Source organism: Phaseolus vulgaris, chromosome 11 (genome assembly GCF_000499845.2).
Source record: "Phaseolus vulgaris cultivar G19833 chromosome 11, P. vulgaris v2.0, whole genome shotgun sequence".
NCBI classification, from domain to species: domain Eukaryota; kingdom Viridiplantae; phylum Streptophyta; class Magnoliopsida; order Fabales; family Fabaceae; genus Phaseolus; species Phaseolus vulgaris.
This window is the reverse complement of record NC_023749.2, coordinates 7,668,824-7,693,302: the sequence shown is the minus strand read 5'-3', so window position 1 is coordinate 7,693,302 and position 24,479 is coordinate 7,668,824. Positions and strand designations below refer to the sequence as shown.

The window sequence follows — 24,479 nt, the reverse complement described above, 5'->3', positions numbered from 1 at the left end:
TCCCCAATCCAATTCCATGTATCTAAATTATTTCTCTTTAGTTGCATAGTGTTTATTTCATTCATCAGTTGTACCTGTTATTCCCTTTCTCACTCAAACCTTTCCCTTTTTCCATTCTAAATTTCATTCTGAAATTTTGAACCTGCACCCGATTTGCATATGAAATGATAAAAATGCCTTTAAATAAAAAGGGAGGTGCGGATAAAAAATACTTTTAAAACCTCATTTCTGGAACATGTTTTTGAATTTGGATTTCCCAAACACTTTTATAAATGAAAATCCTTTTCCATTTTCAATTTTTTTTCTTACAAAATTTAATTATGAGTTTTGAATTCCATTTCAGAATTTCATTTCCAAAACACAATAGTTTTACTTTTCTGAAAGGTATTTTTTGAATTTTCAAATCCAAAATGAAAGGTATGTTTTAAATTTTAAAAGAAGATTAGTTGAATGTCACAATTGATAGGTTGCAGAAAGAATTTGTCATATATCCTTTGTATAAATATTAAAATATCCCTTAAAATTTATTTTATTTTATTATATTCTTTACTAATAAAGAAATATATTTTGATATATATTATACAATATACTATATTATAAACATATGATTATTATAGCAAACAAACTCGTAGAATAATTGTACTTAGACGCCATAATATTATTTTTTAACAAATCAAATGCAACATAGAGTATAAGTCGGTTAGACTTATTACTATTAGTGGACGTGACTTTCTTGATAGCTCCATTTTTCTTTTGGCCTAACCCTCCAATCAGGCCTATGTATCATTCCAGCGTCTTAACTAAGCTTAGCTTCTTCGTAAACATTTTTTAAATAAAAGCAAGTTTATCTTCAAAAGGTAGCAAAAAAGAGCATTTGTATCGTACGCATTAAGTATTAGCATTAATTTAGTTGGTGCATCAAAATCTGCCATAGGTCCAAAATTATGTCAGCATCTATTAAAACCTCTTCAATTGAACAACCTCTTCGATTGAACAAGGAAAAGAAAAACTGCATAGCCTGGGACAGACACAGATATTAGCCCAGGTTTATGAAATCATATACATACACATATATATATATATATATATATATATATAAGTTTCGGTTTCAATTTTAAACACTACCACAGAAATAAGTACATTACTTAATCACCTTAAACTTAGCAGATAAATACAAATACAAAGTAAATTTTGATTGACACTGATCATGAAATTCATACAGAAAAAACTTGTTATAAATATCATGGCTTCTGCCAGTAGCATGACGAAACAACATAGAGGTAGCATGGTCCAGTTGGAAGAGAGTAAACAGTATGTATATGTGACATCAAAGCATGGGCACCACTCTAATGGCAGGATTATTTTTCCATTTTCATTCCTCAAAACACAAGCTATTTATATATATGATTGAAATCTCTTTACAAAGGAATCAATAGGTTTTTTTAATCATAAAAGAATAAATAAACTAATTAAAAAAATAGATTAATTAAAGTATTTGAGAGATTCTTCAACCCTAATATAAAAAAATTATGTCATATTAATATGCGGACAAAAAACTTAAATATTTCATATATCATTCAAGCAAACTATCTAGTCATAATTCTCAGAAACCTTAATATTACTTTCTAATTGTTTATGGTCATATAGATTAACCCACAAATCGTCTACTGATATAAAAAAAAAAAAGTCTCACCTACACAAAAGATATATGAACAACAAATAAAAGAATGGCTTACACCTATTACAGTATTAACCATCCTTTTTTTTATCAGCAATTAAGAATATATATACACAAGAACCACTTCAGGGGTGATTCAACCCTTATGTAAAAAGGAATGAGCAACCTAACTGCATAACACCTTTCAAACATCTAAGAAACAAAGCAGCTCCCTCCTGACATAACCTGACAGGAACTTCCTCCGACATCCCACTAAATCGAATACAGACAAATCAAAGGGGCGAGACACCAATCAGAAAGAAAAAAACTAGTTGAGGGAAACTTATACGTGAGCCAAGCCCAAACCTTCAACTGAGCTAGAGAAAAGATTTTAGAAAAGTCCAGAAATCCCTTATTAAAAACTATCTTATTTTTATGACGCTAAATTTCATTGACCATTGCTATCCAAATATTACCCAAGCCAAGATTTACCGACTCCAGAGCATTACACAACCTGAATTGAAAAACGTGTGAGAAAGCATGAAAAGGAACAAACGTTGTAATACCTAACCACGCATAACAAAGGTTCCACGTCAACCAAGATATCCTACAATCAAAAAACAAATGGAAAAATTCTTCCTCTTTTTCCCTGCAAAAACTGCACAAACCGTTTCTGACTGCAACTCCACGCCTGAGTAAATTAACCTTGGTTGCAATCTTATTTCCCAGCACTCTCCACGCGGTCAACTGGGCTGAGGACAAAGCCTTAATCCTCCGAAATAAATTAAACATTCCAAACCAGTCCTCTCCTCGACCACCTCTTATAATCCTATAAGTCGAACTAATTGAGTACCCATGACTTAAATCTTCTATCCAAATCCACCTGTCAGCTTTCTCCAATATAGGGCACAAGTTGTGCACTTCTTCAAGGACCTTCTTAGTTGTACTTGCTCCCAATGAAAAAGGTTTATTCTCCACCCCAAAGACCACTCTCACCCAAAGTTTGTCCGGGAACCACAACTATCCAACGACTCTTCTTTCTCAGTGGTTAACGAAAAAAGTCTTGGGAAATTAGACTTCAAAGCATCATTACCAGTCCACCGGTCTTCCCAAAACCCAATAGACTTTCTGTTACCGATTTCCCAGTTTAAATAATCTCCAAAATTGTTGCCCCACTTCTCAATCTGCCAGTTCCTTTTTAAATCTTTCCACCAGAGGGAGTCATAAGAACTACCTTTGTCCTCTTTCAAATTCCTCTAGCCGCCATATTTAGATTCTAGAACCTCCTCCAACAAATCCCCTTCATTAAACCCCAACCGCCAAATCCACTTATTGAGCAAAGCCAAATTGAAATCCTTGACATTGATCACACCGAGTCCTCCCTCTCCCTTCGTCTCACAAACCTTTTTCCAAGAAACCCAAACGATCTTCCTCCCCTCGGAACCCCATCCCCAAAGAAAGTTCATCTGAATACTCTCAATCTTCTTCATCACTCCTGTAGGCAACCTAAACATCGACATATAGAACAAGGGAATAAACGAAAGAACAAACTTGATAAGACAAATCCTTCTAAACATAGACAAATTCCTACCTTTCCATCTCCCTAGTATGGATTTGATTTTATCCAACACACCATCCCAAAAAACTACCCTCTTATAACAACCCCCAATTGGCAAACCCAAATATTTAAAAGGAACTTTCATAGTATCACAATTTAAAATTGCTGCAAAACCCCGAATAGAAAACACATTAACCCCCACTCCACCAATTATGCTTTTCAAAAAATTCACCTCCAAACCCGAAGAAAGCTCAAAGCAATTTAACATTGCCTTAACATTGAACACACTTTTAGAATTCGCATGACAAAAGAAAAGAGTATCGTCTACGTATTGCAGCATATTAACTCTAACCTTCTTACTCCCTACCTCCAAACTATCGATCATTCCCAACGACTCAGCATTCCTAAAAACTCCTGCCTGAAGTCCTTCCTTCCTTTCTTATCAGATACCCCCTGCACCAAAGAATTACATAGTCCTGTTACCAGTTTTTGATGTGGCTTGTGAGCACCCGACAAACGGTTTTTCCTTCTTCGTTGAAGTCTTTTGAGAAGTAGTGGCAAGAATATGTAGATAGAAACAATAATAAGATACGCTAGATATTGCAGAAATTAAACATGTAGTAGATGAGTCTCTTCTATCCAATTGCAACTAATATGATCCCGCATGGTTAGTTTTCTGTTACAACCTTGACATTCCTGAACTCAATTGTTGTACTGGTCCCATTTTAATTAGATCCTAAAAGCTTTTTACTATTGTTGTTTCCTCTCTAAACATGCAGTAGGAACACAACAAAAGGTTAGATGAGCATGCTTGGTCCCGCACACCGAAAAGCCCTTCCCCCTATAGTCGTACTTTTCCTATCTTCTTCTTGGACCCTGCATGTTTGTACCTCACAAGAAAACCAAACCAGACTATACCAATTTTAATAAATTACTGACTTTCCTGAACACTAGCACACATTTTCAAACACTATTTTGGACACTGAACCCAATCAAAATAAGAAAAATGTGTTTTTGGTAACTTATTTTTATCCAAGACCAAACATTAAGTTGAGTCATCTAGAATATTTCTTGCATGACTACCTACATTGCTTAAATTATCATGTTCCTATGATTCTAAATCATTCATATAATCCCTATCCACACTTCCTTTCATACTCTATTACGTTTTTCAATCAAATCCATGAGATGAAAATGTTGGAAGTGACCAGGTAGGTTTCCATGATGTACTGATTGTATTTCCACCCATATATCACACATTACCTAAATATTATGTGACTCTTTACAACTAATGAACAAATGTGTAATTATTTCCAATTCAAGCTAGCACAAGTCACAGAGGGTGTTAGATAAACCTATCATTCTCTCCTTATAAGATTAACCTTAGTAGGTACTCTATCCAAAATCACTCTCTAAGCCACATGTTGGGCTGTTGGAGAGACTTTAATATCCCAAACAAAAGTGTACCAACACTCCTTATTAACCCCATCTCCTCCCTTTTTTTCAGCAATGAATAAATGAAATAAAATGAGACACTTGAGGAGTGTCTCAACCGTTATTCATAAAATAGAAAGATCGATTTCATACCCTATACAAAAATAATAGATCAATCACAAAACATAGATTGTTACTATACAAATCCAAAACCTAAAGAAAGACACTTTCCAACAATCTAATGTCATGAACAATCTTTACCAACAACACTCTACATATCCTGACATGTTTCAAAATCAAATACACATGTTTAATGTACTCAATAACATATAAGGTATAACAAAGAATTATGAGAATACAGGAAGGGGAACTTGATAACATGTTAAATATCTTTATTCACTATAGATATAGCTTTTCCCTAAGCCTTTTTTAGCCTTGCACAAGACTCCATATTGACATGGATGTAATGTTAGTAGCTCCCCTCCCTAGTTGGCTTTTATACTGCAATATGTTAATTTGATAGTATATTGCAAACGTTTGTCAACCCCCCTCCCATAGGTCCTATAAATCCTTATTCAGGTTTAGAATTTGCATCATTTGCTCTAATTCAGCTTCTAGTGCATCTTCCCAAGTAAATTTGTTGCATCCCCAGGTTAACTTTCACTTTCATGTTTGTTCGTAGCAACTCACAACCTCTCCTATTGTTATCTCCTTATCCAATGATATTCCATAAAGCTTAGGGAAGGCGTTCTTCAATGGTACAACTTTTAACCATACATCCTCCCAAAACTTTACTTTGCTCCCTCTACCTATTTTCCATGGTACATTTCTATTAAAGCAATTACCCTGATAATGTTCCTCGCACACCTTCATTAAGTCTCTTCACCATATTGATTCCTCTCTTACCTTTCCCTCCGCATCTAAGGTCCTCCATGATTCATACATCGACGGTAATACCTTTGGTCACAGATCTAGATTTTCCACCCCTATCCTCAATTTCCATTTAGCTAAGTGAGCTATGTAGAATTTTTCAATATCCTTCTAGTTGCCTCTCCAATTTCACTTTTTTCTTTCTCTTTTTCTTCTTAATAGTTTTCATACATGGAACAATAATGCATTCTTAAAGTTATTAAATAATTTGTTAAAAACATAATTTAATAAAATGAGTAACTCAGAAAATTTATAATTTTTTATTGAAATAAGAATATTCAAACAAAAATAAATAAAAAATTTAACTCTCTTTTTTATAAATATATTTTAGAGACAAATGTAATTTAAATCTTAATGGTTTAAAAAGAACAAATTTATCTATAACTTGTTCAATCAAATTTAAAGCTTTATTTTGATAATTTTCATATTTTATTAAATATATTCGATATTAACAAAGCAAAAAGAATACTAATAATAACAACTTAAGTTTTCTCCTAAAAGAACCAACTTTTGTGGGTTTTGTTTTTTGAAAACCTTGAAAACTTGTCAACATTGACCCATGATAGTTTATGTATGAATACAAATACAAACTACAAAGCCACCTTTACATCAACAAACCAAAACAAATATAAAAGTAAAACACAAAAAGGAGAAGGGTAGCTTTACTTAAAGTCATGTAATTAGAAAGGAACTTAGGATTGGAATGAGCAATGGCAGGTACTCTCAAAAATTAAACCAGGATTGCAAGCTACGCCAAGAGACCAAACCAAACATCCTCTTTTTTTTTTCTGTGCATGATGTCCCACTCCCACCAGCATCCACAACCTCAACAAAGACGGTTATTATCTCTGTGCCTGAACCAACTTCATGAACACCCTCCTCCTGAAAGCTCCTTCTCACCTTCTCAAACACTCTACAAAACCAAAATCCCCTTATGTCTCATTCACTCTCAAACGTCAACTACTCCTACATCAACCCACACAAGCTCTTTCTTTGGCCCCAAGATTCTGTCATCATCCCCTCACCAACACTTCTACTTCCATGAACCTCACAGCCCCTCCCTCCGTTGTTGTTTTAATGTCCCTTCCAGACGTTGGGGTGCCTTCAAGCTTGGTTGCACCTCCATGGACCCTCAAGTAGATTTCTCATCATCTCTTCACTCTCCTTCTCAGATTATTGTAAGACTATTAATCCCATTAACAAATTTTTTAGCATCATCAGTCGTCTATAGCATGGTTTTAAATTACAATCCTGATCATAGTTTTGTCATATCATTGATAGTCTGAGAAATTATAGACAAAAACGATTCCTGAAGTTGCTATTGTAATCGTGTTATGGTCACAATGATCCTAAAAAGCGAAGTATTGTAGTTCAAATTGTGATCTCAGAGAGTTCAATAAAACTGGTTTTTAGTTTACTGTAGGAAAGTTGTACCATGTGTATAGGCATGCATCAATAAGAGTGTTGTTTTGCAAAAGGTAAATATCATAATCTAACATATACAAGACAATTAATCGAATCAATGTACATGGAGTATGTTAAGTGTTTAAGATGAAGACATATGTGGTTGGTTTTTTTTATTTGTATTTCTCTGTCTCTCTCTCTCTTGTTTTGGTGTTATGCTTCTTTTGTATTCTTTGATAAAGCAAATTGTTTGTATTCAGAACTTCAGATAACAAAAATATGTGTACACTATTCTGAAACACTTTTCCCTTTCTTGTTCTTTGTCTGCAGAAGAAAAAGAAAATTACTGGGCGGCAAAAGAGAGAGGAACTTGAAAGAGAGGTATTTGCATTCATAATACACACGACACATTTTGATGGCAAATTCTAATTACCATGCAGAGGATGAGAATCTAATCTCTTAAATTATCTTAATCTCTTCAACTGCTGCATCCTCATTTCAATGCGTGATGATTCAAAATTAGTTTTTGTACATGAAAACTTGAGTTTTTTTCTTTCATGAAAACATTTGAGTACACGTGACTACTAATTGCAATTTGCACAAGAATTTCATCTTCCTATCAGTTAACTTAACATGTGCCATTTAACGCCACACATAACCAAATGAAGAATATTATTGATTTGATCTTGGTAGAGTATGGCTCTCTATAGGTTTTAGGCATACCATCTTTAAGATGTTGGTCTGCAACAGTAATCAATATAGGAATGAAAAGTGTCGCTCTCCTTTTGAAAAAGCTACCACTGGATTCATCATTATGTCAAAGTATAGCAATACTTCGTACAAACTTTCGAACTATAGGTTTACTATTTGTGACAATGGAAAGTACGAGCAGTGAATGAGAACCATACCCTCAAAGGCACACCCTTAAATGGGAAAATTTGTACACATTCGTGTTATGGTTTAGGTGTTCAACCCATTAAGTGTATATAATTAATGAGGACAAATTTAGGGAATGTGTACTCTTTTTACGGATACATGTGTCATTTCTACTTGGTGAGAAAATTACATATGATTTTTTACTATGTAATAAACAGATTGCTATGCTTCAAAGGTTGTTGAACCAAGAAGAAAAGTTTCATGAGATTTTGGAGATGGTGCATAATAGACCAAATGGGTCAGCTATATCAATTCCCAATTTTCTTTCACCCAAGGTAATATAATCATCTCCTCAATCACAATTTTCTATTTTGTTATTGCTTTCTTTCTCTTGTAGAGTGGTAGACCTTATTCAAAATTTCATTTTGGTAAGTACTATGGGCTTATGTTAGTGCTTTGGAAGTATCGCTTAGGGATATGGGCTAATAGATAGAGTAAGTTAGACCATTGTGATGTTTGCATAGGGTCTTAACTACCTACTTTAAAATTGAAAAAAAAAATCTTATTTCCTTATTAAGTATATATCCATCAAGGTTTATAAATGCAACAACTGAGTTCCTAAATTGTTTTAATTTATCTCAATTCAATGTTGTGCACACATTTATGGTGTGCAGAAGTTATCCAATTAATTATTTTAGAGTAAAGATGTATTTTTCAGAAAATGAGTAACTAGAAGAAAATCATTCAATAAAAATTAATATCTGGAGAAAAAAATAATTAATCACTAAATTGACTATATTATATATTATTTTAACAACTAAAAAAATTATTGATATCTAATTAATAGTTAATTAGATATCAATTTAGAAACCATTTTATATATTAATAATTTTTTTAGTTGTTAAAATAATTTAATCAATTTAATTGTTAAAAATAGTTTTTATTTAATTATTTTCTTGTAGTGAAAGTGAGGATGTATATATGGTTGATTGAAGAATAATAACACATTTTCTAATATATATTTTAATACATATTTGATCATGATTAAAATTTATTGAAATTTAAAAAATTAGAAAGAAAACACTCATTAAATTAAAAATAAGGTGAACCAAAATTTATTAAAGAGTTTTAGAAAGTGATTAAAGAGTTTTTTTGGTAGTATTTTTAAGGTTGATTTGAGTTAAAGTATTTCATAATTGTTTTCTGTTTTGCCTTATTCATCACCTCGGTTTAGGAATTAAGTCTAGAAGTTATAAACATAAAATGTAGGGAATATGTTTAGGATAGTTTAATTGGAATTTTATATGTTGAAAGTAGAGTTTCAAGTTATAAAGTTGGTAACATTAATTATGCAAATTATGTGCAGATAAGAGAACTGCTAGGAGAGCTAGTGATGGTAGAGAGTGAAATTGCACGACTTGAAAGCCAAATAAGCCAACTCCAAGCTGGTTTGAAACATGAACAAGAAGTGACCAAGGAATCAAAGTCTAAAACGTGGAATCAAGGGAATTTGAGTAATTCTAACAATCACTTATCAGCTTCTCCGCTTCCAAATCCTAGTCCTATTCGCAGAAGTGTTCAAGAAAGGATGGCATTTGAAACCAAGGCGTTGCATTTCATAAGCAAAGCTATAAAGGGTGATTACAATCTCAATGACTTCAGTCTTAATGAAAAAGCAGGTTTTCTGAAAACTTCTGTAGAACAGAAAGAAAATAAGTTCCAAGAAGATGTGAAATTTCAAGAAAGAATTCCAAGAAAAAATGGGATAGTAAAACCTCCCTCACCTATGCGTGACCCTCGTCATCCATCTCCCAAGGTACATGCATGCCAGTTTTCCCATCCATGTATATTGTAGCTTTGTTTTCCTTCATTAAAGTATGTTTTTATATGGTTACAGTGTGAAAAAATTATTAGATATTGTTGTCAACAGTGTGAATTTGCTAATATGCAATTTTACTATTTTTAGCTGCGGGAACGCAATCCAGAGATGTACTTGGATCTCCCAACTAGATCACTATTGGATCCACTTCTGTCAGAAGAGAATGATCTCAAGTGGCAACCCAACAAGCTCTCTGAGAGCATCATGAAGTGTTTGAATTTCATATATGTAAGACTACTCAGAACATCAAGAGCAATGGAATTGGAGAAATCAGGGCCCATTTCAAGGTCTGTGCACTCTTCTTTAAGCTCAAGAAGCTTCAGAGTGGATACTGGGTCAAACCCAAAACCAAGCCACTTGTTGCAAAAGGAATTTAGGCAGCAAGACCCTTATGGTATCTTTAACACAGAAGAGTCCATTCCAAGGGACATTGGTCCTTACAAGAACCTGGTTATATTCACTTCCAGCTCTATGGATCCCAAGTTTATCTCAAGTCCATCCTCTATACCATTACTAAGGAAGTTAAGGTATGGCATGGATGATATCTACATTTATGAGAAGAATCAAAATGTTTGAAAACTTTGTAAGTCTACTTGGCAATTGAGTGGTCCATGGGCAAGTGAACAAAATTTAAAGTAACAGTTTTGTTGTGGTCTGCAGAATCTTGATGAGCAATCTTCAAACAGTTGACTTGAAAAGCCTTACAAACCAACAGAAATTAGCATTCTGGATCAACGTGTACAATGCTTGTATCATGCATGTATAGTAGAAATTTCCTGCTTTTCTCTTTTTTAAATCTCTCTGCATATTATCGTTGTAGTGACATCAGATTAAGAGGAATTTGATTCATGACCAATCTGATGAATGAGAATTCTAGGACATAGATCGGACTATGATTAACGTATTTGTCTTGTTTCAGGGATTTATCCAATATGGAGTGCCATCCACCCCAGAGAAACTACTTGCATTGATGAACAAGGTACATTAAAAATCTTGATATAGATGTTACTTATCCTGTTTCTGGCCTCTGGAATCTGCCATGTTTTCTTGACAGGTGCTATAATTAAGGACAAAAAAGTATTCTTTGTTTTTTTTAGATTTTAATTTGTCCAGTTTAAATGAGAAGACAACTAACTAACTGAGACAATTTGTTTATGTTTATGTTTTTGTTTTGAAAAGCTTATAAATCTATATACAAATCTTAAACATGTCTTAATTAAAGAAACATTTTCTTGATGTTAAATTGAACTCACTTCTGTGCAGGCAACCCTCAATGTAGGAGGCAACCTAATAAATGCTCAAACAATAGAGCATTTCATATTGAGGAAACGAGATATTTCTAACATGAAAGAGGTAAACAATGAAACAAGATCAGTTACTTTATTCTTGTTCTTCTAAATACTGAAACAAACTAAGCTTTAATTTTGTTACAATTGATATATCTCCAAAACAATGTATCTATGTGGTGGTTTAGGTTCAGCATAAGGGTGAGTGGGAAGAGAAAGAATCAGTTGTTCGTGAACTTTATGGACTTGAGTTTGTTGATCCTAATGTCACATTTGCTCTGTGTTGTGGAACTCGTTCTTCTCCTGCTGTAAGTTCTTCTGCTCAATAACATCTATGAATTGGTTTTCCCCACTTAAAAGATTACTTTTAATCTTAAGAAAATGATATGCACTTGATGCAGGTGAGGATATACACAGCAGATGGAGTTACAACTGAATTGGAGAAATCAAAACTAGACTATCTTCAAGCTTCAATTCTAGCCACTAGCACCAAAAGAATAGGATTTCCAGAGCTTCTTCTCATAAACATGCTTGATTTTGCTGCAGATATAGAATTGTTGGTGGAGTGGGTATGTAGCCAGTTACCAACATCAGGCACTCTAAGGAAATCAATGGTGGATTGCTTTAGAGGCCACAATAATACTAATTCTGTGAAGGCTTCTACCATTGTTGAAAAGATACCCTATGACTATGAATTCCAGTATTTGTTGACAATATAAATGTACATTGTATGTAACACTTCTTCTTTTTGTTAACTGATAAAACTTTGAGTATACAAAATATTAAAAAGGGTACTTCTTGAACCATCTTGCACTACACCAACCCCTTTCTCTCTTCCTCTATTTGTTATCTTTGGAGAGCCACCAACAGTTACATAGAATCTTCCAAAATTTTCTTAAGTTTTATATGGTATATTATCATCATAATGCATATATTATTTATTCTATTGATATATAATTATTTGAAATCAGAAAAAGTTAAAGTGACCCAAAAATATAATTTAAGAATAATATGAATTGTTACCAAATTTAATTCTGTTAACTAAATTAACAAATTTTCTTATCTTTTTTTGTAAATTAAAAAAGAAATATACTGTGAGTGAGTTTGCTAAATGAGTTTCCATATGCTATGAACATTGACACATATTTCCTAATATCCTGTATACTGTTGCCTTTGGATATTTTGACAGTAATCCATATTTTTAATTTAAATAATTTAATTATAATCTCTTCCATTTTTCTTTTTCTTTTTTTTTAATTTAAGAAATCGAATATGAAGAGCACATTCAACAGCAAACTTCTGAACCCAGCAAATTTTTTATGACTACCAATGGGCCTGGGCTAGAGTTTCATATATGGATGCAGTTGTTAAAGATAAGGCAATTGCTTCCTGCACCCGATCAATTGTGACTGGCACCCGACACACTTTTAAAAATCCTAAAATGCCCTTGTCTTCTTCATTTACGGATAAAAATATCCGGAATTGCTCGTTGCTTACGGATAAAAATATCCGGAACTAATCGTTGCTTACGGATAAAAATATCCGGAAGCCACAGTTGTGCCTACGGATAAAAATATCCGGAAGCCAGCCACAGTTGTGCCTACGGATAAAAATATCCGGACCCAACTATATTCCGGATAAAAATATCCGTAAGTCAAAACAAACTTACGGATAAAAATATTCGGACCCCAAACTCCCTTACGGATAAAAATATCTGCACCTCTCAAAAGTCACTTGCGGATAAAAATATCCGCAACTCTCACTCACTTATGGATAAAAATATCCGGAAGCATGACGTACCTTCGAATCTGGTGCTCTGCCTACGATAATGGAGGTCACGGTGGGTGCAGAAGAATGGAGAAGAACGTCGCTCACGGTGGTTGGACAACAAACTTGCTCACGGTGGCTGCACAACACGGTGGCTTACGGTGGCTGCGGCAGGCACAATGGAATGGAAGAAGAGAAGAATAGGGTTGGTGCAGGTGATTGGGTGCATATCACAATTATAATTTTCAGAATTTCATTAAGGGTATATTCGTCTTTTACTATTAAGTAATTGGGTGCCAGTTAGAATGTGTTGGGTGCAGGGAGAATGTGCCTAAAGATAACTCCTTTATATATTTTTGTTCCATGCATACCCCTTTGCATGAATTTCTCCAAACAATTTTATATTTTCTAGAGATAATCCTTTTATAGTTTAATTATATTTTTATTCTTTATGATCTTGTTTCCCAAATTTAATTTTTTTATTAAAATTAAAAAAATACGATTTCGACCTTTGATGGGTTAAATACAGATTTAAATCTTAAACCGTCTAAGTCTTAATAAAAGTATTGTTTCTAGGTCTTTACATAGTTACTCTATAAAAGCAAGTTTGAATTATCCTCACCATCGAGTTTTTAAAATAGGTGCATAATATTAAAAAGTACATAACTATTTATTAAATCAAAATAATTTATTTAATTAATTTATAATATTTATATAAAAAAATTTACAAGACACAAAAGATAATGAATAAATAAGAGTGTAAAAAATTACCTAAATAAAGGTTGGAGTGATTTCATAAGCCATGTGGAATTGAGCTTGTAGATAATTCGACATTAAAATCCATTTAACTTTGCAATTTGAAAGTCAATGTTTTTCAATTGAAATTATATTTTGAAAAATTTGATATAATTGTTGTGATAAAAAAAATTAATTTTTTTTAATCAACAGTGAAAAAATAATTGTGTTTAGTAAAAACAGAGGTGCATGATTAAGCTATAAGGAAGTTGTAATGAATAATATCTTTGAATTGAATACAGAATATGGAGAATTAGACCTACAGACATTACGATTGAAAAGTAATTGCATTTTATAATTATGTGCATTAATATTGTAAAAGGAGGTAGAATACCAATTACATCTCAATTATAAATTATGCACCCTTTAAGACTCGACAATATTTTAATATTAGATTTTGAAATGAATTAGTTATAGTGTATAGAACAATTTGAACTATTTGAATATTTTGATTTTGGTAAGGAGAATCAATTTTATCTAAGTTTTAGTTAATTTTTTTCTAAGGTTTATGTTAAAGAGAGATGTTGTCAGTGTATATGACTAAATTTTTGAAAGCTTTACCTAGGTTGATAGTGTTAATGGGAAAACTATGAAGGAATTATTATATATAAGTTTGTTTCAATCAAAGTAAGGAGAATTTATATTATTTCTTTATAATATGATGGATGATTTAAGGTGTAAATCATATGAAAGAAGAATATATGATAATATTGGGAAGTTTGGAATCAAATTGTTAGTTTGTATTTATGTTAGAGTGGTTGTATGCTTACGAATGACATTGTTTAATGTTTTAAGAGAGGTATAATTCTTGCTAGATGTTGAAAAATATTATATTTCTTGGGTTTGGGTTACTTTCAGACTAAGCGACATGTTGTCACTCAATCAAGATCCAAGCAATGTGCATTAATTGCACTAACTTTTACGTCGCTCTAACAATGAGTTGGTCGTTTAAGCAACATGCTTTATAGCTCAAATGAGGAGTTGCAAAGTAAGAGAGATGTTAAGATTATTCTCTCTCCTCTAGAAACATATCACTTAAGCATTGGACAAGACACTCAAGCAATCTATTTGGTGGCCCAAACGTTGTTTCTAAACATTTCAGAGATATGCAATGTACACGTGTCATTTTGTGTGACATGTGTCACTAGCATTCAAGCACTAGTTGGATGTTGAAGTGTCTTATGATTTTGGAGGAGTTTTTGGGACTTGTTTGACTTCTTCCAATAAATGGATGTCACTCAAACATTGACTATAAGCGACTATCACACGAGTGATGAGGTGGTCATTCGAGGGAGGAGAGACCTAGAAGGGTGTTACTCTCAAGTTACATTTTGATCAAGTGGCAAGTGAGTCTCTCAAGCTAAATGCATGTTATCTTCTTTATGATGACGAGGTCGCTCAAGCAAGAGGAGCTTACTCAAGTGACAATATACTAAGATGATGATTATGTGATGTTTATTTAATGTTTTATACATGTTTATGAATGATTCGATGTATAAAAGGTGATATTTAATTATATATGCTTTAGATACATATGTAATTAATGTTGAGGTATAGGACATGGTGTATGCATGACATATGTCCTTTTGGATAACCCTTTGTGGGTGATGAATCCCATTGCATTACTTAAATACATGTATATGAAGTGGTTTATGTGTATATAAGGTTTTGTCGTAAATGGGTGGCCTTGATTAAGCGATTGCATGGACCCAGGGTGGATCGTGTCTTAGATTGTAGTAATAAACACGAAACTCACATTAATAGGGGGTATCTCAACTTCACTCTAGTCAAGTTACATATAGAGGAATTCAGGTGGTGAGAAACTAAGAGAGACTTATATCTAACTTGGTAGTAGGTGTATGTTTGACTTGGTATCAAATGTTTTTTGTCACTCTAACATCAGAGACATGACCAACTAAGGCCTAGTGGGTCTAGGATATATTAGGTATTAGTCTTTGGTGATACTACTTTATCATGATTTTAGAGTAATACAAAGGATGTCTCATATTTAATTATGACATGTGACTGTATATATTAGTTTATTGCAGTCACATGCATAATGATAATATGATTGATAATGATGGTGATATATATTACTTTATTTTGAGTTTAATTAACTTACTCTTGCATATTTGTGTGTTACTGGGATGATTGTACTGCTGCATATAATAGTAGTGAAAGCGAATCAATTTTGATATGATAGAGTTTATCCTTTTGATATGGATATTGATTTTGGGAAATTTTATGTATTATATATATTGATATATATATATATATATATATAAAGATCATTTTTAAGATGTGTTTGGATTGATAAGGGAATGTGAGAAAAAAAACATGTTATATAGCACATGACCTATGAAATATAATAAAATTGGTATATTTTTATTCATATGATCTTTTTCATATTTTTATTTCTTTTATTAAATAAATTTTTTATGATTTTCATAATTATAAAATATAGTATTAATATTATTTTGAAAAGTTTTTTTGAGAAACATAAATAAAATAAGTTAATATAAAAAATGACTAAATTAATGTTTATATATATATATATATATATAATTAACTACTATAGTATAATTAGAGATCATGCAAGAAAATCATTAAATAGAAACCAATTTTAGAGACTAAAAATAATTAGTTGCTATATTGACTAAATTAGAGACTATTTTATAGACTAAAATAATTTTTGGTTTCTAAATTAGTTTCTATTATGGTTAAATAGTTTATAATTGGCATCTAATTAGCTACCAAGGTTTTAACTACCAATTATTTATATTTTAAATTTAGTAACAAAAATTTTGGTAGCTAATTAGATACCAATTTAGAAACTATTTAACAATAATAAAAACTAATTTAGAAACCAAATTTTTTTTAGTCTCTAAAATGGTCTCTAATTTAGTCAATATGGTCTCTAATTAATCAATATAACAACTAATTATTTTTTGTCTCTAAAATTAGTTTCTATTTAATGATTTTCTTGTATAAATTCAAATTCAAATAGTTAAAAAATTTATCAGTAATTTTAAAGAATAACTAATGATAAGTTTAGAAATCTATTTAATAACAATGCAACATAATTTGAAGATTAAAACTTTTCGATTTTTAAAATGGTTTTGAAATTAGTTTATAAAGTTATGAAATACTTTTATTTTAAATGTTTCTATTTTATAATTTTGTGTGTGTGTTAACTTAGATTGCAGTTTACTCGAGAAAGAGAGAAGGGTATGCAGAAAGCACTTATGAGAAGTTTGTATTTTTTGACCAAATTAGGTGTCCGTGTTAATGTGAACCTAATAAGAACAAAGTGTGACAAGGAACATATATGTTGTCCTCATAGACGATGACCAATCTTAGTGAAAGATGAGTTCCATTAGAGACTCTGCGCCAAGTGTCTATCCCACCACGTCTTATTCTTGTGCCAACTTCATTGCTTCAAAAAGCATTAGGATCTGCATTTCTCTATTGGGATTATATCATAGACAAGACATATACGTAGTTATTTCTCATTTCACTCTGCATCTATTCAAACCTTTAACAGTATAAAAACATTATATAGACAAGTTACATTCATGTCAGAGTTTGTGATTTTTTTTTCCGAGATACATAGATTCGTTAGTTTGTATGAGAATGATCTCATGACGTATTTATTCAAGTTGTTTGACCGTTTCTCCTAGATGTTTTTCTCTGAATTAGTTAAAAAAGTTCTGTTTTGGCAAACTTTAAAGTAAATCTTGTAATGAAAATTATGAGTGAGTTCTTGTATAAGGATTGAATACTCCTGAAGTGGTTCATATTTATTTATTGTTTATTGTCGATAAAATATATATATATATATATATATATATAATTATATAAAAATTATTTAATAACAAACTAATTTTAAAGAAAAAAATTATTTTTTTATAATGCACTTAATATAATATTTAAAATAATTTATAGTTATTTTCATTATTGTATTACATTTATCATTTATGGTTATGAGAAACAAGACGAGTAATTATTTTTTTTTCTTTTTTAATAAGAATGCAGTCCTGAAAAATATTAATTGATGATATCTTAAAAAAATTATTCAATAGAAACATATAAGAAAAGAAGGACAATAAAAAAAACCAAAATTACAAATACCTACTACATAGATACAAACTTTTTTTAACACATAACTTTTGAACCTTATTTGTTTTTTTCTACTTTTATCATCAGGTATAATCTCTTAAAAGTTATTTCATAAGAAACAAAGCTTTAAGAATATAATCTTTCATTGGATTGAGGGTACACTCCTATGTAGAGCTTGACAAAAGTGGAGAGCTAACCAAGTAAATTTCTTTACTTTCTTATAAGTAATATTTCACATTTTTGTTGTTGTTTCTTGTATATGTCATTTTAAAAATTTCCAAAACATTAAATATTTTTTTAGAAATTATTCTTAACTCCAATTCAATCATTTGTAACCATTCTATAATTTTTTTTAACATTATTTTCTCTTTTTAATTAGAGATACTTATGGTTAAAATACTAAATGTCTACTTCCATTACAAGAAAATCATGAAATAGAAACCAATTTTTAGATATCAAAATAATTAGTTGTAATAGTAACTAAATTAGAGACCATTTTAGAAAATAAAAAAAATTCTAAATTAGTTTATATTATTGTTAAGTAATTTCTAAATTGATATCTAATTAACAACCAATATTTTTGCTACCAAATTTAGAAACTAAATAATTAGTAGTTAAAACTTTGGTTGCTAATTAGATACTAATTTAGAAACTATTTAACAATAATAGAAACTAATTTAAAAATTAATTTTTTTTAGTTTCTAAAATAGTCTTTAATTTAATTACTATTGCAACTAATATTTTATTCTCTAAAAATTGGTTTCTATTTCATGATTTTTTTTTTAGTGTTTTTTCAATAAAATAAAAAGATTTTATTCTAACTTCACCCAAAATAAAATAGGATTATTTTTTATACTGCATTAATTAATTTTCCAAATAGTGATTAATAAATACAATTTATTAAAAAAATATTCACATGTACTTTTTTTTTTCTTAATCCTTATAAAAAAACTTAAAGATCATATAGTTTTAATTGAAAAGGGGGGTAAGAAGAGAATAATGGGAGAACCAAAGCGTGGGGAGAATAATTAAAGAGACCATTAGAATAGAAAGAGAAAATAATCAAATTGGCAGATTTTAAAATAAGAGTAGTTTTGACGACTACTTTTTTAATAAATTTAAATTATCAACTATTTGAACATATTTTTATTCATGCAAATTGATAGAATGTGTTTTATAAGAGAAAAAATAATTAAGAAAATGCTCTATGGCCAAATTCCTTAATTTTACACAAAACCACCTTCTCCAACACCTTCTATTGAATGTAATATAAATAACCTTGTCAAATTTTAAAGTTATATTTTTATCACGACCTTAAATTAAAGTTAATTTAATTATTTTTCCGATCAAAGAAATATTTATCAGAATTTTTTTAGGTTTATTTTATCCTAACATACTAAGTATTTTTATTTTTTGAAAAATCCAAATCCAAATTGTGTTTTACTTGAATTTTTAATTTTGTAGAACTTTTTCTTTGCTTCAATAAAATTGCTAATCTACATCATCATTTATTAATCAATAAAATATATGTTTTAAACTCTTAATTTGAAAAAAAAGTCATGTTGACAGGTTTAATTTAGAAAAAAATTTGACAACTTAATGGTGACTTATTTATATTACAACCTAAATGTGAGTCCTCAAAATATAAGAAGATGAATAAACTTTGAAAGATTATAAATTAGTAGTATCTTTAATTATGTAATTGTCAAAAAAGTAACATTTTTCTTTAAAAAAAAGTTACGGAAATGAAGATGTATAAAAATTTCAGCAGCAGTAGGAGGAAGCATTAGAATTTAGCAATGAAACTGAACAGAGAGCATAGTGATAGAGATGCCTAGAGAAAAGCTTGGTTGTAGTAAAAGGGGGTAGTTTTGTTTTGTTGATGATGATGGAAAAGATGAAAAAGCATTGAGTAAGAAAGTGTAAATAGGGAAAAGTGTTGATGCATGGATGGATATGATTTGTGAAGGGATGCAGAATAAAGTAAAGCAATTAAGCACCAAGAGGAAGAGGAAGAAGATGGGCCATCAAAGCAAATGGGAGCACAATACATTACACAACGCATGCTATGATGCTGGCGTTTTAACAACATGCCTACATTACACAAAATTCTCTTTGGTTATTAGGTTCATCATTGTGATTCGCAACTCCTTTCACTTGATTGATTGCTTCCTCATCTTAATTATGTGAATTGAAGTGTGACTGTACCTTACAACTTCAAAAATATCAAATTAAACAGAACATGTTCCGTCCATAAGGGACCCCACTTCTTTATATGCTTTCATGTCATTAAGCAAATGAATGGTCAATGTGACTGATAAATCATCCAATGTACCTCTTTGTGAAAGAATTTTTTTTTCTTCTCTATATTCTCACATCTCTCACACCTTATAGTGCATATATTTAGTAGACTGTATTCTCTAGCTAGCTGTACTACTACATCAGAATCTCATCCCTCACCCTTTTCTTTCTCTCTTCTTGACTACACATGTGCATGAATATACCTCATTTTTCACTTTTCTCTTTCAAAACTTCTGTTCAAAATAGTAAAAGCAAATTAGCCACTAATGCAACAGTTACAAAACTTTCATCCCACATCTGATTTGATGGATAAAACTTCAAACAGTATGTTACATAGTGTACAAAATCAATTGTGTTTGCCTCCAATCATGAAGAAACGGCAAAATCAGAGAACTATAGCAAGAGATAGAGATCATTTTAGGAAAGTGATAAGTGTGTTCCAATCTTTGCCATATCTCTCTCCACTCCAATAAAGAAGTCTCACGTTTTAACTTTTTTCTTCTTGCGTTTAATCTTTCAAACAACTTGATTTCTTTTACATCATTGTCTCTACTAAAGAAAATATACATTCATGAATCATGGGGATTGCCATATTTCTCAGTATCTAAGAAATGAATGCTGTGGTTTTTTTTTTTTCTCAGGAGTTAAGTTACTAGAATAGAAAAATGTATTATAACAGTAATGATAATGGGAGAATAAATGATTTTACGAGAAAATAAAAGGATAAAAAATTATGAGAAAGATAAGGTGAGAGAGATATAGAGGGTTGGAATATGGTTAGAAGATGTTATTAATTTGGGGTTGCCAAAAATGCATGTAAGGACAAGACATTATGGAGTGTGGGATTTTGCATAGGAAAAAGGTGGAAGTGCTTAAATGGTTGAGTGTTCATTCACTCTTGGTGAAAGGACAGGCTATCACCTCCATTGAAGAGTGGCAGTGGGGTGAATAGAAGAAAACCAAGGTGGCAAAAGAGAGAAGAAAGAGAGAGAAAAAGGAGAATGAAGAAATGAAAGCTTGACAGTGACATGCACTGAGCACCAACCCTTCCTCATTCAGACTGACCCACAAGCAAAGGGTGGAACTGGAATGCAAGTTTTTTTTTATATGAATTATTTATCTTTCACAAATTATAACTTACTAGGTTTGCAAGTAAAAAGGAAAACTTTTTTAAATATAACTTATTTTACAGAGAAGGAGACATTTTCATACTTCAAAACCCTAGATAGCTTAGTTATAAGATCCACACAAGTTAAGAAGATGAATGAGACTTATAAGTACAGTAGAATACACCTTTATTTATTTGGTAGTTTTATTTAGATAAATATAATTTTAAAATATTTAATTTTATTAAAATATTTTTTTCAACTGTGATTTGATAAATATAATTTTAAAATTATTATATTTTATTAAAATATGATTTCTCTTTCTTTGTATAAGCGTTCTTTTATTTATTTTACAGTGTTACCTGCCGCAACTATAGCACAGGAACCTATCTTCTCCAGCTAGGGTTTCTGTAGTGACATCATGCCATGACCTCACTTTAATTTAATCCAATTATCCAAATTGTTCATGTTTTTTTACTTTTGTTTTTGGTTCATAGCTTAAATTAACATGATTATATTTATGTTACATTTTCATTTTGTGCTTGGCTTCATCATTTTTCACGGTCATTTTTTACAGGATTTCTAAAAATAATATATTAAACTCAGAATTATATAAATATTTTTTTTATTTAATCGTAAGTATATATTTTAAAAATTATATTATTGATTAAACTTTGAATAATTTCTCATTAGTTGATATACATGTTTTGTGATTAACTGTTTTTCTAATATTTCCAAAATTAAATAACATAAATTTTTTATTTTATTTTATTTTTATCAATAATAAGTAGTATATACATAAGAATTATTCTAAGAGTGATGTAAAAAAAAAACAAATGTATCATTACATCACACACCTTACCAACATACAAACTTCTTATTTTATTTTAATATCATGTAAATAGTAAGTTCTAGAAATGTTAGTTTAGACGTCTAAAGAAAGAAAAAGAATGTGTCACATTTTTTGTGTAGATTAAACATCTCACATGAATATTACACAGTATGTAGAGGCAGACACCACCATTTTCAGGAGACATTTTTATGTATGCTTTCTCCGGAGGCATATTGAAGCATAGGAAAAAAAAAGATATCATGGAAAATAGTTACTGAAATTGTTCACAGATGCAAAAATAAATACTAACAAATATATTTTAAGATGTCAAAAAGATAATATAATCAATTATTAGTTAATTCTAACAAAGTTTATATTAATTTGTATATTTTTAATTTTATTCTATCTTAATTAATATGAGATTTTTAATCACTGTATCTTTCACTTTCTTTTAGCTCTGGGATTTGCAATAGTTTCTACCAGATTTGTCGTACACTTCCTCCTCTTGTTCATATGGCATTTCTTCATGGGAGTGTACTAATACAGGATACTGTAGATATGTTACTGAAATGATAGACTGGTTCTTGCAATTTGTTGGATTGTTTTATCTTGGTGGTTGACAGAAAATATTAAGAAGATAATCAAAGTTTATATACCATCACCAATCATAATATTAAAAAAAATATTTGTAGCCGGATGAAATTTTGAGATTTGAATTCCTCTTTAATCTTTCTTATTAATGAAAAAAAATTGAACATAGATATTTTCAAAATCATCATAATGAAAGTTAATTTTTCTCTCCCATTTATAAAATATAGATAAATATGAATATGGATCCTCATGATTTATTATTGTAAATTGATGGGTGTAACATCCTTTTTTTTTCATATTTGTTAATATATTATGCATGCAATATCTAATTAACATGTAAACATATATTAGGTTATCATATTTGTATCCAAAAAGATATCCCTCTTCATAGGGAGTTAATAACTCTATTACCTGTAATCTCATATGCTCCCGTGTAAAACACGATCATCACAATTAAAGAAACAAACACAAACAAATAACAGGGTAACCTAGCTATATAAAAATTTCTATATAATTTTATGTCAAATTAATCAACATAATTCATCAAGTCTCATACAATTTCTCAAATCATCAAGTGTTTATTAAATTTCATAATTCATCTTTTCACATATCAGACTTCTACTGACTCATAACACATAGACACTTGGCTCTACTTCCGGAAGACTCGTGCGTTGACTTAGACTCAGAGATCTGCACCTGTCATACTATATCACTGTGAAATTCACACAGCTATGCGCATAATTAATCTCAATATCATCTCTCTCCTAGTATGACAGGGTTAATTCATATAACAGGTCAAGTTAATTATCTTTCAAACAACTTACCCATTCATATGAACCTCCTTCGACTCTCACCACCTGAATAACTTCATCTATATGATTCCTTTATCTTAAGAGAGTCAGAATATCTCCTTTTAGACGAATTCCTAGTTAATGCACATCCTAAACAATCTTAACACAGTATTTTCTTTCCTGAAAATACTATGTCTCTATTAGAATTCATATTTTGAACCTCATAATATCCACCATCAAACAATCAAATCATACCAATGTTTATAATTTCCAAAATACACAACAATTCATTGACTAATCATATAAATGTCTAATTAAAGAGATTTTCAATTAACTATACATGAAATATAAGTTTACATACTTTATAGGAAAAACTATATAGAAATAAATAAATCAATCTTGTAAAAGCAAATAAAAATTAGTTTAATATTTTTATTTTATTTTTTTTATTTTTTTTAATCTTTTTTTATTTTACTTTAACTTGAGCTAGAATTCGCTAGCTTGAGCTAAAATCCACCAGAGAGCACCCATAATTTTAGCTTGAGCTAAAATTCGCTAGCTTGAGCTAAAATCCTCCAAGAGAGCACCCAGAATTTTTAGCTTGGGCTAAAATTCTCTAGCTTGGACTAAAATCCTCCAGAGAGCACCCATAATTTTTAGCTTGAGCTAGCACTGCTAGCTTGAGCGAAATATGCAGAAATTTTTTGCATAACTTAATATACCTATTAGATTATAAATCAATATCTCATTCAATTCATAAATTATAAATCTACAAATTACATTGACAGTTCCTGTTCAACATGATACAATCACTCTCATTGAATCATTGAGTTATTATGTCCATTTATACATATATATGATTTCTAATTCCAAAACCATTTAAATCAAACAACTAATTCTCAATCACAACACTTTCAATTTCAATCAAACTACAATCTACTCAGAACAAGAAATCTTGCAACAAAATCTGGAATTGGTGACCCCGTCACACTCACATTCAAATCTTCTAACCTAGGGTTCTATTGAAGATTTTAAACTAGCTTCCCTTACCTTTACTTAAGCATATGCTCACGAAGAGCTCCAACTCTACCAAAATCTTCAAAAGTAGCTTAACCTGCACCAGAGAGTCTTGATAAAAAATCTAACTATATCT

At 30.6% G+C, this 24,479-nt stretch overlaps 1 protein-coding gene across 2 annotated transcripts; it reads left to right on the top strand.

Moving 5' to 3' along the window:
- Window positions 1-6,449: 6,449 nt before the first annotated feature.
- Window positions 6,450-11,837, top strand: LOC137831263 (uncharacterized). Of its 2 annotated transcripts, none has more exons than XM_068638874.1 (10): window positions 6,450-6,757; window positions 7,317-7,364; window positions 8,078-8,194; window positions 9,226-9,675; window positions 9,826-10,265; window positions 10,399-10,498; window positions 10,658-10,717; window positions 11,002-11,091; window positions 11,213-11,332; window positions 11,426-11,837. In XM_068638874.1, exons 1-10 carry the CDS (start codon window positions 6,704-6,706, stop codon window positions 11,741-11,743), a joined length of 1,797 nt encoding a protein of 598 aa, XP_068494975.1. In that variant the 5' UTR covers window positions 6,450-6,703; the 3' UTR covers window positions 11,744-11,837. The 2 variants fall into 2 exon arrangements, with proteins under 2 accessions (XP_068494975.1, XP_068494966.1); XM_068638865.1 differs by having other exon boundaries at window positions 6,454-6,757; window positions 7,314-7,364.
- The last annotated feature ends 12,642 nt before the right edge of the window (window positions 11,838-24,479 follow it).

Coding starts and splice junctions, on each gene's coding strand:
- LOC137831263 (XM_068638865.1), top strand. CDS start 6,704: ATGGACCCTCAAGTAGATTTCTCATCATCTCTTCACTCTCCTTCTCAG. Junction 10,499..10,657: donor ACAATGCTTGTATCATGCAT/GTATAGTAGAAA, acceptor GTCTTGTTTCAG/GGATTTATCCAATATGGAGT. Junction 11,092..11,212: donor ATATTTCTAACATGAAAGAG/GTAAACAATGAA, acceptor GTGGTGGTTTAG/GTTCAGCATAAGGGTGAGTG.